The sequence below is a fragment of the Somniosus microcephalus genome, chromosome 9 (genome assembly GCF_052327205.1).
Source record: "Somniosus microcephalus isolate GS21.2 chromosome 9, FLI_Smic_1.0, whole genome shotgun sequence".
Classification (NCBI taxonomy): Eukaryota; Metazoa; Chordata; class Chondrichthyes; order Squaliformes; family Somniosidae; genus Somniosus; species Somniosus microcephalus.
The window spans coordinates 247,984,427-248,000,271 of NC_140995.1; the positions used below are offsets into that span (position 1 = coordinate 247,984,427).

The 15,845-nt window shown below is 52.8% G+C and overlaps 1 protein-coding gene across 2 annotated transcripts in view; it reads left to right on the forward strand.

The window, feature by feature from the left end:
• klhdc3 (kelch domain containing 3) overlaps positions 1-15,845 on the forward strand; it is a 124,842-nt gene that overhangs the window by 81,322 nt on the left and 27,675 nt on the right. For both annotated transcript variants that reach the window (XM_085998121.1, XM_085998122.1), the window contains exon 8: positions 12,038-12,146. In XM_085998121.1, the coding sequence (XP_085854247.1) occupies positions 12,038-12,146 (109 nt within the window). The remainder of the gene's footprint in view (positions 1-12,037; positions 12,147-15,845) is intronic.

A 15,845-nucleotide genomic window follows, 5' to 3' on the forward strand; every position in this document is an offset into this window, starting at 1 on the left:
GGATAACTTCGCACTTGTCCACATTATAGTGCATCTGCCATTTATCCGCCCAATCGCCCAGTCTGTCCAAATCGCTCTGGAGCTTCCTGGTCTCTTCCTCTGAGCCCACCCCCCCTCCTAGTTTAGTGTCGTCTGCAAATTTGGAAATGCTGCATCCGACTCCCTGATCCAGGTCATTAATGTAAATTGTGAACAGCTGGGGGCCCAGGACAGATCCCTGTGGTACCCCACTTGTTACTGCCTGCCATTCAGAAAATGAGCCGTTTATTCCAACTCTCTGTTTTCTATCTGACAGCCAGTTCCCTATCCACGCCAAAACTTTCCCCTTTATCCCATGAGCCTCAATTTTCCATGCTAATCTTTTATGTGGGACCTTATCGAAGGCCTTTTGGAAGTCCAGGTACACCACATCTACTGGCTCTCCCCCATCTATTCTACCAGTTACTCCCTCAAAAAATTCCAATAGATTAGTCAAGCACGATTTACCCTTTGTAAATCCATGTTGACTCTGTCCTATCCTGTCCCCATTTGCTAAGTGCTCCGCTATTTCATCCTTAATGATGGACTCCAGCATTTTGCCCACAACTGATGTAAGGCTTACAGGTCTGTAATTACCTGCTTTTTCCCTACCCCCCTTTTTGAATAGTGGGGTAACGTTAGCTACCCTCCAATCCATCGGCACTGTTCCCGAGTCTAATGAATTCTGAAAAATCATCCTTAGTGCATCCGCTATCTCTAGGGCCACCTCCTTCAGTACCCTAGGATGCATGTTATCAGGCCCTGGGGATTTGTCCACCTTCAATCCCTTTAGCTTCCTTAACACCATATCCTTAGAGATATTGATTTGCGTCAGTTCCTCCTTTGCCAATGTCCCTATTTTTCCCGATATCCCAGGGAGGTTTTTTGTGTCTTCCTTCGTAAAGACTGACCCAAAGTATGCATTTAGTTGATCTGCCATTTCCTTATTTCCCATTATATATTCCCCCGTATCTGACTGCAATGGACCAACTTTGGTTTTCACCAGTCTTTTCCTTTTGATATACTTATAAAAGCTTTTGGAGTTAGTTTTTATATTTTCTGCCAGCTTGTTTTCGTAAGCTATTTTGCCCCTCTTGATCATGCCCTTTGCCCTCCTTTGCTCTATCTTAAACTGTTCCCAATCTTCCGCTCTGGCGCTTTTTTTGGCTATTTTATACGCCCTATCTTTGGATTTTATGCTGTCTCTAATTTCCCCTGTTATCCACGGTTGAGTCACCTTTTTAGATTTCCTTTTATGCCAGATTGGTATAAACAATTTTTGCAATTTTGTCATTCTATCTTTAAATGTTTGCCATTGTTTATCTACCTCCAGTCCTCCCAGGAACGTTGTCCAATCAGACCTACTCAGTTCCCGTCTCATGGCATCATAATTCCCCTTGTTTAAATTCAGGACCTTAGTCTCTGAGTCAATTTCTTCGCTCTCCATTTCGAGTGAGAAATCGATCATGTTATGATCGCTCTGACCCAAGGGTCCCCGTACAACAAGATTACTGATTAGTCCCTTCTCATTGCACAGTACCCAGTCCAATATAGCCTGTTCCCGAGTTGGTTCCTCGACATATTGATCCAGATAACCATCCCTCAAACACTCAAGGAATTCCTCCTCCTCATTATTTTTACTGATTAGGCTAGTCCAATCTATATGTAAGTTAAAGTCACCTATGATGACAGCTGTGCTCTTATTGCACGCTTCTCTAATTTCCCTCGTGATGCCCTCCCTAACCTCTATTTTACTATTTGGAGGCCTATATACCACTCCTATTAATGTTTTTCGCCCCTCGCTATTTCTTAGCTCCACCCATATAGATTCTGTATTAACTGAGTTAATATCCTTCCTTTCAATTGCATTTATCCCCTCTTTTACTAGCAATGCTACCCCTCCTCCCTTTCTTTTTTGTCGATCCTTCCTAAATACTGAATACCCCTGTATGTTAAGCTCCCAGCCCTGCTCACCCTGCAACCATGTTTCCGTAATCCCAATTAGGTCATAATTATTAACCTCTATTTCCACAGCTAATTCATCTACCTTGTTCCTGATGCTTCTCGCATTAAGGTATAAAACCCTCAGGCTTTTTTTATGCTCACATTTTTTATGAATTAGTTTGGCCCTTTGTTTTTTGTTCCTCACCCTTTTATCATTTATTTCTGTCTGCCTTTCACTTTCCTCTATTTCACTACATAGGTTTCTAGCCCCCTGCCATACTAGTTTAAATGCTCCCGAACTGCTTTATCAAAAATTACCCCGAGAACATCCGTTCCATCTCTGCACAGGTGTAGACCGTCCCTTTTGTATAGGTCACACCTACCACAAAACTGGTTCCAATGCCTCAAAAATTTAAAACCCTCCCTCTTACACCACTGCTCAAGCCACGTATTTAGCCTAACTATCCTGTTCTCTGTACTCCTACTAGCACGTGGCACTGGTAGTAATCCAGAGATTACTACCTTCGAGGTCCTACTTTTTAGCTTGGCTCCTAACTCCCGAAATTCTACTTGTAGGACCTCTTCCCTTTTTTTAGCTACGTCGTTGGTACCAACATGTATCACGACAACTGGCTGTTCCCCCTCCCCCTCCAGAATGTTCTGCACCCGCGCCGAGACATCCTTGACCCTTGCACCAGGGAGGCAACATACCATCCTGGAGTCTCGGTCGCGACCACAGAAACCCCTATCTATTCCCCTTACAATCGAATCCCCTATTACTATAGCCCTGCCACTCTTTTTCCCTCCCTTCTTTGCAACAGAGCCAGTCATGGTGCCATGAGCCTGGCTGCTGGTGCCTTCCCCCGATGTGTCACCCCCCCCGACAACAGTACCTAAGGCGGTGAACCTGTTGCTAAGGGAGACAACCCCAGGGGATTTCTGCACTACCTTCCTGCCCTTGCTCTGCCTTTTGGTCACCCATGTACTGTCTACGCTGGCCTTAACCTGCGGTGTGACCAACTCACTAAATGTGCTATCCACACCCCTCTCAGAATCGTGGATGCTCCAAAGTGAGTCCATCTGCAGCTCAAGGGCCGTCATGCGGTTGTAACTGGTGGTCCTGCTTGTGGCAATACCCCTAGTTAGCAGGTACTGACGGAGTTCGTCGCTCATAAACGATGAGCCCCGGTCGCTATGGATATAGCTGGGGAAGCCGAACAGGGTGAAGAGGTTGTTCAGACATTTAATGACCGTGGCACTGGTCATGTCCGGGCAGGGGAAGGCGAACGGGAAACGGGAGTACTCATCAATAATATTGAGGAAGTACACATTGCGGTCGGAGGAGGGGAGAGGCCCTTTAAAATCGACGCTCAGGGGCGAGTGGCTTTTATCAGGTGGGCCCTGTCTGGTCTATAAAAGTGCGGTTTGCACTCAGCGCAGACTTGGCAGTTCCTGGTCATGGTCCTGACCTCCTCAATGGAGTAAGGCAGGTTGCGGGCCTTGATGAAGTGGAAGAACCTGGTGACCCCCGGGTGGCAGAGGTCATTGTGGAGGGCCCGCAGTCTATCGATCTGCGCGCTGGCGCAGGTGCCACGCGATAGCGCATCCGGGGGTTCATTTAGCTTCCCGGGCCGGTACAAGATCTCGTAGTTGTAGGTGGAAAGTTCGATTCTCCACCTCAAGATCTTGTCATTTTTGATTTTGCCCCTCTGCTTGTTGTTAAACATAAAAGCAACTGAACGCTGGTCAGTGAGCAGGGTAAATCGTTTTCCGGCCAGGTAGTGCCTCCAATGACGCACAGCCTCCACAATCGCCTGGGCCTCCTTCTCAACAGCGGAGTGTCTGGTCTCCGGGCCTTGGAGGGTTCGTGAAAAGAAGGCCACGGGTCTCCCCGCCTGATTGAGGGTAGCGGCCAGGGCAAAGTCAGACGCGTCGCTTTCCACCTGGAAGGGGATGGATTCGTCCACTGCGTGCATGGTGGCTTTGGCAATGTCCTCCTTGATACGGTGGAAGGCTAAGCGGGCCTCTGCCGTCAAGGGAAAAGAGGTGGACTTGATCAGCGGACGGGCCTTGTCCGCATAGTAGGGGACCCACTGGGCGTAATAGGAGAAAAACCCTAGGCACCTCTTCAGGGCCTTGAGGCAGTGGGGCAGTGGAAGTTCCATAAGGGGACGCATCCGGTCGGGGTCGGGGCCGATGACTCCGTGTTCCACAACACAGCCAAGGAAGGCGAGGCGGTTTGTGCGGAATATGCACTTCTCCTTGTTATATGTCAGGTTTAGGAGTTGGGCGGTGCGGAGGAATTTTTCGAGGTTTGCGTCATGGTCCTGCAAGTCACGGCCGCAGATGGTCACATTGTCCAGATATGGGAAAGTGGCCTGCAACGCATTTTGATCTACCATCCGGTCCATCTCCCTTTGGAAGACGGAGACCCCGTTGGTGACGCCAAAGGGAACCCTAAGGAAGTGATAGAGGCGGCCGTTTGCCTCAAAGGCAGTGTACTGGCGGTCCTCAGGGCGGATGGGGAGCTGGTGGTACGCTGATTTCAGGTCAATGGTCGAGAAGACGCGGTACTGCGCGATCTGGTTGACCATATCAGCTATACGGGGGAGTGGGTAGGCGTCCAGCAGGGTGTAGCGATTTATTGTCTGGCTGTAGTCGATGACCAGGCGCTGCTTCTCGCCGGTCTTAACGACCACAACCTGGGCTCGCCAGGGGCTGGTGCTGCCCTCAATAATCCCTTCTTTCAGGAGCCGCTCCACTTCGGTTTTAATGAAAACCCTGTCCCTGGCACTGTATCGCCTGCTCTTTGTGGCGATGGGCTTACAGTCGGGGGTGAGGTTAGCAAACAGTTGGGGGGGGGGGGGGGGGTGACTCTGAGTGTGGAGAGGTTGCACCTGGTGCGCGGCGGGCAGTTTGGAAGCTGCTGGCTGCGGACTGTGAGTGGGGGTAGGGGTCCACCGTACGCCATCGTAACACTTTTAAGGTGGCACTGAAAATCTAACCCCAGCAGGACGGCAGCGCAGAGGTCAGGCAGGACCAGAAGTTTAAAATGATCGTACACGGTCCCGTCTACTACGAGTGTCACCACGCAGTAGCCGCCGATGTCCGCCGACTGGGACTCGGAGGCCATAGAAATCCGCTGTTGCGCAGGCAGGACTGGGAGAGAGCAACGCCGCACCGTGTCGGGGTGGATGAAGCTCTCCGTGCTCCCAGAGTCAAAAAGGCAGATTGTATTGTGACCATTTACCTTAATGTCCATTGTGGAACTGGCCAGTTGGTGCGGTCTCGCTTGGTCCAGTGTAACGGATGCCAGCGTAGGGGTCGGTGTGTCGCTGCGGGTATCAGATGAGGCGGTGTCGGGGGCCTGCTGCGTCCCGGCTGTCGTCCAAGATGACGGCGTCCATGATCCCCATGTGGCTGGAGGCGTCCAAAATGGCTGCTGTACCGGTGATTCGCACATGGCCGGGGAGGTCCAAGATGGCGGCCCGCATGGCCCACACGCGGCGCTGCTGGGGTTCGGGGTGGCTTTGGCCCTGCAGACGCTAGCGTAGTGTCCCTTCTTCCCGCAGCCCGAGCAGATCGCGTTTTTCGCCGGGCAGCGCGCTCTGGGGTGTTTTGCCTGGCCACAGAAGTAGCATTTCTGGCCTTGGGGCACTGCTGTCTGGCCTTGGGACACTGCTGCGGTAGTTGGGCCGTGGCTGGGGTGGCACGGCGCTATGAGGCGGTCCTACCGTGTCCCAGGCTGTCATTCCCCGCGGCGTCCACGGTGCAGAGGAGTAGGCATCCATGCCCTGGTAGGCTGCATCCAACGATAGTGCGAGTTCAGAGGCCTTGTTGAGGTCGAGGTTACTCTGCTCCAACAGTCGCTGTCGGGTGTAATTGGATCTGTGGCCCGCTACAAAAGCGTCCCGGATAAGTTCCTCTGTGTACACGGCGGCCTTTACATCCTTACAACCACAGGCCCGGCCAAGCACAGACAGTGCCTGAAGGTATTCCACGGTCGATTCCCCAGGTTGTTGTTTACGACTCCCCAGGAGGTGCCTGGCGTACACTTCGTTCACTGGGCGCGTGTACTGGTCCTTGAGGAGCTTGATAGCGTCCGCGTACGAGGTCGCGTCTTGGATGACCGAGTACACTCGGTGGTTCACTTTGGAGGTCAGGACATCCAGTTTGTCCTCGTCCGATTTGATTGCTTCGGAGGCGGTCAGGAATTTTTCGAAACACTTAAGCCAGTGAGTAAACTTGGTGGATGAGTCCGCCTCCCGATGATCTAAGTCCAGGCATGCTGGTGTGAGGATCTTCTCCATTATAAAAATGTTGTTAATAAAATTGATGCGCTATCAATTACTCATAAAAGACTGAGAGTTAGAAGAGTAACAAAAGGCTTTTATTAACAACAGAATGGAGGTCTGCCTCGCGTGGTCGACCGGTCCATGATACTAAGGGCTGGGGAGCAGTCACCTTTATACTAGGACCTGTGGGAGGAGTCAGCCGAGGCATGTCCAGGCATGTACACAGTGGAATACAAACAGGACAAACAGGAATACAAACAGTGGTTTACCACAGGCGGGTATCGTGGTGTTGGTTCAGGGAGCGGTGTTGGGCGGGTATCGTGGTGTTGGTTCAGGGAGCGGTGTTGGGCGGGTATCGTGGCCTTGGTTCAGGGAGCAGTGTTGGGCGGGTATCGTGGAGTTGGTTCAGGGAGCGGTGTTGGGCGGGTATCGTGGCCTTGGTTCAGGGAGCGCTGTTGGGCGGGTATCGTGGTGTTGGTTCAGGGAGCGCTGTTGGGCGGGTATCGTGGTGTTGGTTCAGGGAGCGGTGTTGGGCAGGTATCGTGGTGTTGGTTCAGGGAGCGGTGTTGGGCGGGTATCGTGGTGTTGGTTCAGGGAGCAGTGTTGGGCAAGTATCGTGGTGTTGGTTCAGGGAGCGGTGTTGGGCAGGTATCGTGGTGTTGGTTCAGGGAGCGGTGTTGGGCGGGTATCTTGGCGTTGGTTCAGCGAGCGGTGTTGGGTGGGTATCGTGGCGTTGGTTCAGGGAGCGGTGTTGGGCGGGTATCGTGGCGTTGGTTCAGGGAGCGGTGTTGGGCGGGTATCGTGGTGTTGGTTCAGGGAGCGGTGTTGGGCGGGTATCGTGGCCTTGGTTCAGGGAGCAGTGTTGGGCGGGTATCGTGGCCTTGGTTCAGGGAGCGGTGTTGGGCGGGTATCATGGCGTTGGTTCAGGGAGCGCTGTTGGGCGGGTATCGTGGCGTTGGTTCAGGGAGCGGTGTTGGGTGGGTATCGTGGTTTTGGTTCAGGGAGTGGTGTTGGGCGGGTATCGTGGTGTTGGTTCAGGGAGCGGTGTTGGGCGGGTGTCGTGGTGTTGGGTGGGTATCGTGGTGTTGGTTCAGGGAGCGGTGTTGGGCGGGTATCATGGTGTTGGTTCAGGGAGCGGTGTTGGGCGGGTATCGTGGTTTTGGTTCAGTGAGCGGTGTTGGGCGGGTATCGTGGCCTTGGTTCAGGGAGCGGTGTTGGGCGGGTATCGTGGCCTTGGTTCAGGGAGCGGTGTTGGGCGGGTATCGTGGTGTTGGTTCAGGGAGCAGTGTTGCGCGGGTATCGTGGTGTTGGTTCAGGGCGCGGTGTTGGGCGGGTATCATGGTGTTGGTTCAGGGAGCGGTGTTGGGCGGGTATTGTGGTGTTGGCTCAGGGAGCAGTGTTGGGCGGGTATCGTGGCCTTGGTTCAGGGAGCAGTGTTGGGCGGGTATCGTGGTGTTGGTTCAGGGAGCAGTGTTGGGCGGGTATCGTGGCCTTGGTTCAGGGAGCAGTGTTGGGCGGGTATCGTGGCCTTGGTTCAGGGAGCAGTGTTGGGCGGGTATCGTGCTGTTGGTTCAGGGAGCAGTGTTGGGCGGGTATCGTGGCCTTGGTTCAGGGAGCAGTGTTGGGCGGGTATCGTGCTGTTGGTTCAGGGAGCGGTGTTGGGCGGGTATCGGGGTGTTGGTTCAGGGAGCGGTGTTGGACGGGTATCGTGGCCTTGGTTCAGGGAGCGGTGTTGGTTCAGGGAGCGGTGTTGGGCGGGTATCGTGGTGTTGGTTCAGGGAGCGGTGTTGGGCGGGTATCGTGGTGTTGGTTCAGGGAGCAGTGTTGGGCGGGTATCGTGGCCTTGGTTCAGGGAGCGCTGTTGGGCGGGTATCGTGGTGTTGGTTCAGGGAGCGCTGTTGGGCGGGTATCGTGGTGTTGGTTCAGGGAGCGGTGTTGGGCAGGTATCGTGGTGTTGGTTCAGGGAGCAGTGTTGGGCGGGTATCGTGGCGTTGCATTTTTTTATTCATTCACGGGATGTGGGCATTGCTGGCAATTTATTGCCCATCCCTGATTCCCCTCGAGGGGTAATCTCAGAGGACAGTTTAGAGTCACCCACATTGCTGTGCGACTGGAGTCACATCGGCCAGACTGGGCAAGGACGGCCGACTTCCTTCCCTAAAGGGCATTCGTGAACCAGATGGGCTTTTATAACAATCCGATAGTTTTATGGCCGTCGTCTTCTCGGGCAGCCCCTCGGAACCGAGGATGACTTGCTTCCACACTAAGTATGAGTTCTCAGGTGACTGATGAGTCCAATGCGGGACCTACAGTCTCTGTCACAGGTGGGGCAGACGGTGGTTGAAGGGGCGGGTGGGTGGGGTGCTTGGGTTGACGTGCGCTCCTTCCGCTTTTTGCGCTTGGCTTCCGCTTGCTCCCGGCGAAGAGACTCGAGGTGTTCAGTGCCTTCCCGGATGCTTCTCCTACACTTTGTATGGTCTTGGGCCAGGGATTCCCAGGTGTCGGTGGGGATGTTGCATTTTTTCAAGGAGGCTTTGAGGGTGTCCTTGAAGCGTTTCCTCTGCCGACCTGGGGCTGTCTTGCCGTGTCGGAGCTCTGCGTAGAGCGCTTGTTTTGGGAGTCTCGTATCAGGCACGCAGGCAATGTGACCCGTCCATTGGAGCTGATCGCACGTGGTCAAAGCTTCGATGCCGGGGATGTTGGCCTGAGCAAGAACACTGACGTTGGTGCGCCTATCCTGCCAACGGATCTGCAGGATCTTGCGGAGGCAGCATTGGTGGTACCTCTCCAGTGCTTTGCGGTACCTGCTATACATGGTCCATCTCTGAGGCATACAGCAGGGTGGGTATCACTACTGCCCTGTAGACCATGAGCTTAGTGCCAGGTTTGAGGTCCTGGTCTTCAAACACTCTCTTCCTCAGGCGACCGAAGGCTGCACTGGCACACTGAAGGCGGTGTTGAACTTCGTCATCGACGTCTGCCCTTGTTGACAGCAGGCTCCCAAGGTATGGAAAGTGGTCCACGTTGTCCAAGGCCTTGTTGTGAATTTTGATAATTGGGGAGCAGTACTGTGTGACGGGAGCAGGTTGGTAGAGGACCTTTGTCTTAACGGATGTTTAATGTAAGGCCCATACTCTTGTACGTTTCGGTGAAGATGTTGACGATGGTTTGGAGTTCGGCCTCAGTGTGCGCAGACACAAGCGTCGTCTGCATACTGTAATTCGACGACAGAGGATGGGGCGACCTTGGATCTGGACTGGAGGCGACGGAGGCTGAACAGTTTCCCGTTTGTTCTGTAGATTAGCTCCACTCCAGCGGGGAGCTTACTGAGGGTGAGATGGAGCATTGCAGCCAGGAAGCTCGAGAAGAGCGTTGGTGCGATGACGCAGCCTTGCTTGACCCCGGTCCGTATGTGAATTGGGTCTGCGGTGGATCCGTTGGTCAGGATCACGGCTTGCATGTCGTGGTGAAGCAGGCGGAGGATGGTGACAAACGTTTGAGGGCAGCCGAATTGGAGGAGGACACTCCATAATCCTTCACGGCTGACGGTGTCGAAGACCTTTGTTAGGTCAAAGAAGGCCTCATGGTCACCATTACTGATACTAGCTTTTTATTCTAGACTCGTGTCTCTGGATCATTAGTCCAGACCGCTGGATTACTAGTTGACTAACATAACTACTATGCTACTGTACCTCAGCAGGCAGGTAAGACCAAGTGTAGTCTAGAGGTTAAAGGGCATGGGGACTGTGTAGTCTAGGGGTTAAATCATCATCATCATCAACTTTTATTGTCATTGTTAGTGCACAAGTGCAGTACAACGAAATGTAGGCTTGCGGCTCCCGAGAGTGTACATTTGGATTAAGACATTTAAACGTTCAACATACATTTGGCTTGTAATACATTAACATTAACATAACCATAATAAAGTGCATTGGCAGATGTGCAGGCTTTAGAGTTTATTTGTGGAGTTCAGTAGGATGACAGCCCTGGGAAAGAAGCTGTTCCTAAATCTGGTCGTTCGGGTGCGAATGCATCTGTAGCGTCTCCCAGATGGCAGGAGGGCGAACAGACTGTGGCTGGGGTGGGTAGGGTCTTTGATGATGGTCCGTGACCTCCGTAAACAGCGTTTCTGGTATATGTGCTCTATGGTCGGTAGCCAGGTGCCGGTAATGCGTTGGGCAGTTTTGACTACCCGCTGCAGGGCTTTCCGGTCATAGTAGCTACAGCTGCCATACCATACTGTGATACAGTTTGTCAGGATGCTCTCTATAGTGCAGCGGTAAAAGTTAAGAGAGGATCAGGGGTGACAGATTACATCCCTTCAGCCTCCTTAGGAAATATAGGCGCTGCTGGGCCTCCTTCACCAGAGAGGAGGTATTGAGGGACCAGGAGAGGTCTTCTGTGATGTGGACTCCGAGGAACTTAAAGCTGTCCACCCTTTCCACCACAGCCCCATGGATGTGGATGGGGGTGTGACTTCTGCCTTTAGACTTCCTGAAGTCCACAGTGATTTCTTTGGTTTTCTTGATGTTGAGGGCCAGGTTGTTATCGACGCACCACTTCACGAGATGCTGGACCTCCTCCCTGTAGGCTGACTCATCGTTGTTGGTGATCTGGCCTACCACCGTGGTATCATCCGCAAACTTGATGATGGTGTTGGAACTGATAGAACAGATTCTTTTACCCTCAGTCTGGTTCAGTAATCACTGAGTCGAATGCAACTGGAGAATTCAAACGATTTATTTTCCGCGGAGTCCTACTCTGAAATGTCGGCACCGACTCCTGCAAGAGTCTGACGAACCCAACAGAGCAAGCAATTTGTCATAGTGTGCTACATTATTATACTTGCATTTGAGAAGACATTAACACCTCGTACATTCCTGCACCAATCCTGAGATATGTACGTATACATTTAATTTGATTTCCTGGCCTGGCAGTTTGAAATAAAGAAGTCACATTTAACTGAATGGGTTACAGCTAAGTAAACATCCTGGTAATGTGTTCATGATCACCTAAACATTATGGTAATGCGTTTGCAATCATGGTAATGCGTTTTCTGATCGCCTATTGTCTGTATAACTTCTGCACGCTGCCTTACATTGTTCCTACCAGCAAGGTGTGACATTGTGGGCGCCAGCCATATTAGCAGCCAAAGATCAGTTTAGCCTTTTTATTTTACTTCTTGCTGCCTTCACAGTTTCTTGTTTCTATTTCCTTGACCTTGGTATTCTCAGAACCATGAGGTTAAAGGGCAAGGGACTGTGGAGTCTAAGGGTTAGAGGGCCAGGGATTGTGTAGTCTAGGGGTTAAAGGGCATGGTGACCGTGTAGTCTAGGGGTTAAATGGCATGAGGATAACTGACCAGGGTACACAGGCTCTATTCAGCCCCTGTATCTTCTGTGCATATTTCTCTGCAATACTTTGGTTTGATGCTGTTTATGGTTCGAGCTAAATTTGCAGCAAGTTTGGAAGCAGAGCAGTTGAGCTGATTGGAGCTTCTGCACTACAGGCTCAGCAGCTGGGAGATGCGAAAGTGGGGCACTACCACACCACCTCTGGTGTGAGGGTGTAACTGCAACGTGATGTTTACATAGGCAGTGTGTGCGCACAGATGGGAATTTATCATGGAAAAGCGCAGATCATCAATAATCTACTAAAAATCTTACGTCTGCAGACACTTGCTGTCCCGGAATGCCGTATTGAATTGTTAATGACGAGCTGTGTGTCACTTATTACGGTGCAGGCCGTGCCAGTGAGCTGATGGATTGCTTCCCTTTCAGAATCCTCGACATGGAGGAAGGTAGAACCCAAGGGCAAGGGGCCCTGCCCTCGAAGGAGGCAGTGTTGCTGTATGGTCGGAGACAAAATCATCCTCTTCGGAGGCACCAGGTCAGTGTGGGCTAGTGAGCCTTGTCCGATTGTTCTGTGTGTGGGGGAAACCACTGTCGTGCCCGCTTTCCTGCATGTGGGTAACAAATTGGACACTGGTGACGAAGGGAGACCCTCGCAGGCCACCCTCTGTTGGTACCAGCCATATTCAGGGGTCAAACCTGCTGCTGTTTAACCAGAGTCAACCCACAATCCAGGCCAGCAGGTGAAGGGTCGAGAGCCACACTGCAGGGCACCAGAGGGAAGTGGGAATCGTAGGAGAGACACATTGAGAAGTAGCCATTCGATGATGCCAAGTCTGAGTTTGAAACGCCGGTGGATTGTAGGAGGGAGGAGAGGGACCGCACATTTCGAGGTGCTGGCAATGGGTGCTTGTCACAGATGGTACAATGATCCTTGATTGGATGTCGGGAGCTGGTGATTTGCAGTTGAGGAAGAACAGTGCAAATGAACGTCGACGGGGATAGATCCTGAATTTTAAACTAGTGCACACCATGAAGCGATGGTTTGTTCACACGTGCGCGTGTAATGCGTGCACGTTTGGCCCGAGCTGGCGGGCAGGATAGATGGCGCTGATTGAGAGCTATTGTACTGCGGGTATCTTCAGGCACTGGGTGCAGGGGGCCACTGGCAGTGTTACTGCTCTCCTCTCGTTTCCTCCCGTGCTGCCGACTACTGATCTCCCCCTTCGTGCTGAGGCTGTGAGCCAGGCGGCAGCGCAGGCGGTCAGAGCAGCAGACAGTCCCAGGTTGTTGGGGGCACGGGTATCCAGCTGGCTCCAGTAGACGGTCAGGGTGTGTTGGTGGGGGGGGTGATTTAGTGACCTGAACATGATGCATAAAGAGGAAGGGATGTCTAGGGACGTGGGGCGAACACTTTCAACAAAAACTTCATTCCCCGCTACATAGAGAGAGAAAGAAAAAGATTGTATCTACATAAATATTGTATGGATTTCTTTTAAGACGGTGTTTAGTATCTTGCCTGTGTTGCCCGCATCCTTGTTTTCAAATCCCTCCATGGCCTAACCTCCTCCAGCCTTACAACCCCCCGAGATCTCATCGCTCCTCTAATTCCGCCCTCTTGAACATCCCTGATTTTAATCACTCCACCATTGGCGGCCGTGCCTTCAGCTGCCGAGGCCCTGAGCTCTGGAATTCCCTCCCAAACCTCTCCGCGCCTCTCCTCCTCCTTTAAAATGCTCCTTAAAACCGAGCGCTTTGCCTGTCCTAATAGCTCCTTGTGTGGCTTGGTGTCTGATGACGCTCCTGTGAAGCATCCTGGGACGTTTCACTACGTTAAAGGCGCTATATAAATACACCGTGATGCCTGTGACCGGCAGGAGCTGCGGATGTTCGGGGGTGGGGGGGAGATCTCCGTTAACGGCAGTGGTCGGTGGGCTGATCCGGAGCCACCCGACCCCGGGGGAATCTCCTCATCGGCAGTCTGTACCCAGGCAGTGCTGGGCGTTCCTGGGCCAGGCAGCTACAGGCAGGGCTGGTCCTGCGTCACTCACCTCACTGCTAAGTGACGGCCCTGCAGCTCCCGCGCACCCGGCTCACCGGCTTTTAAATAGGAGAAGCGGGGCATGCCCGGTATTTCGAATGGGCCGGCAGCCCCCAAAAAAATTCACGGGAACATTGGCGGAGTGTGTCGCCCAGATTGAACGCCTTACACCTTGCACAGATCTTTTAAGGGTTAAACTTTTCCTAAAACTGCAGCAGCTGAGTGTTGAGCCCCTCCCTCCCCACGGGTGGGCCAGTCAACACCTTGAGTATCTGACAGGAGATGAGGGGTATCACCGAAGGGAAACTATGTCCGTGTTACATATTTTACAGCACAGAAACGGGCCGTGCGACCCACCCGGTCTATACCCAGGTCAGGTAGGCAGCTTGCTCGCGACAGGCCAACTGGTCCGGAGTCCCGGCTACCCTGCGTCACCGAGGACTACCCCGCCTCCCTGGAGGTGAGGGGGTCTGTGTCTGCTCGGGAGCACTCTAGGGTGAGCGGTACTGGCCTGGGCTCTGCATTCCCTCCATCAACAGCAGCTGAAAATGCTGAGTTACTTGCCCCGGAGAGAGTGTGGTCCCACTGATCCGGGGTTAGTGAGCTCCTTATCCAGCTGATTCCAGCCCTCTGCTTACTCTCGCTCAGCAAGCAGCTTCACGCCAGCCCTGATAACTGAAGCTGTGTGTGGAGCCTGTCGGCCCTCCTTCCCGCTCTTGTGTTTCCTGAATCTCCTGCTATTAAAGATTGCAGGCCCTGATTAGTGAATGGAAACTATCCTGCTTCAAACACCCAAGCCTTTCAGAAAGCAGGCAGTAGCTGTCCTGGGGAGAAGAGGAGCGTGCCTGAGCCAGACGCACAATTAACCCTCATCTGCTGCAATCGGGAGCTCTTATCGGCTGCTTAAGGGAGCTTTTACAGTGCCTTATCAGGCTGGGCAGCTGGATTGACTGATAACAAGCACAGAGACCTTGTCTGACTTGCACTGGGAGGAGCTGAGCTGGTTTAACACGATCGAAGGACCCATGTGTGACTGTGGTTTGAACATAATGCGGCATTTATAATCCAGAACCACGCTGTCGGGCAGCCCCGAGCCACTGGCACCAGCTCCTGCCCGCTGCAGGGGTCCTACAGTGCAAGCAGGGGGTGCTCGTGGACTGTGCAGCTTTATGGGGCAGGGGGTCGCGGGTTTGGGGATTGCCCACCCCAGCGGGCACCCTGTGCCTGATGGTGAGAGGGTGACCCGGTACCAACCCCACCTCTGGGCGCCCTCCACGGGTTTGCTGCCGGTTACCGTAGCCGCGGATCACGAAGGGGGCGATCTCCTCTCAGTGTCTCCAACCCTGGTATGGCGCGGCGCAGGTAGAGTTGTCTGTAGCCCCTGCCCCCGCACGGGTTGATCACACTTCCCAGTTGTACAGGAAACTCTTTGGTATCCGGGACCGGCGTGTTGTCGGTTGATCAAAAATTCCGGATGACGGAGAGGGTTATCTACCGAGGCTTTTTCTAACGAAGAAAATTAAAAAATCAAGAAATGTGCAGTATACAGTAATTGGGTGCTCGCCTACAGAATGTTGTGTTAAATGGATGGAGGAAGATGCTTGATTAAGTACAGTACTGCCAGTTGAGGGTAATGCAATGCAAAGACTACCAGCAGCATGGGAGACACAGTACAGGAAACTTTGTGCTATCCGCCACCGACGGGACCGAGCTGTTGCTGTCCCATCAAAACTGCCGGACAAACCAGCGCTAATGTTGAAACATACGGAGATTTTGAGCTCCGTATCTGGCAACAAACCCTGTTGCTTCTAAACAGTCGGCCGTACCTTGCAAGCGTCTCTGTAGCTTAGCAACAGCTTCAGCGAGACCTTGCAGAGCCTGACTGGTGGGAAAAAAAAAAAAGCAACGAAAAGAAAAAAAACCTAACGAAACGGCTCCTGATTTTTGCCGGTGGCTCGAGCATTTCGGACAGTTAACCTCCGGATAAACCAAAGTTTCCTGTACCCCTGTGAAATGGCGGATTGGAAGAGACTACCGGCAGTGCGGGAGAGTCAGACTCCTGTTATTGAGGTGTTCCGACTTCCGACAGCGCTAAGAAGCCGGGTACTGGCAGTTTGGAGAACTACCCCCACTGACTAACTCGGCCACTGTGAGAGACTCTGACTCGGCAACATTGCCGGTTATTGAGGTGTTGTT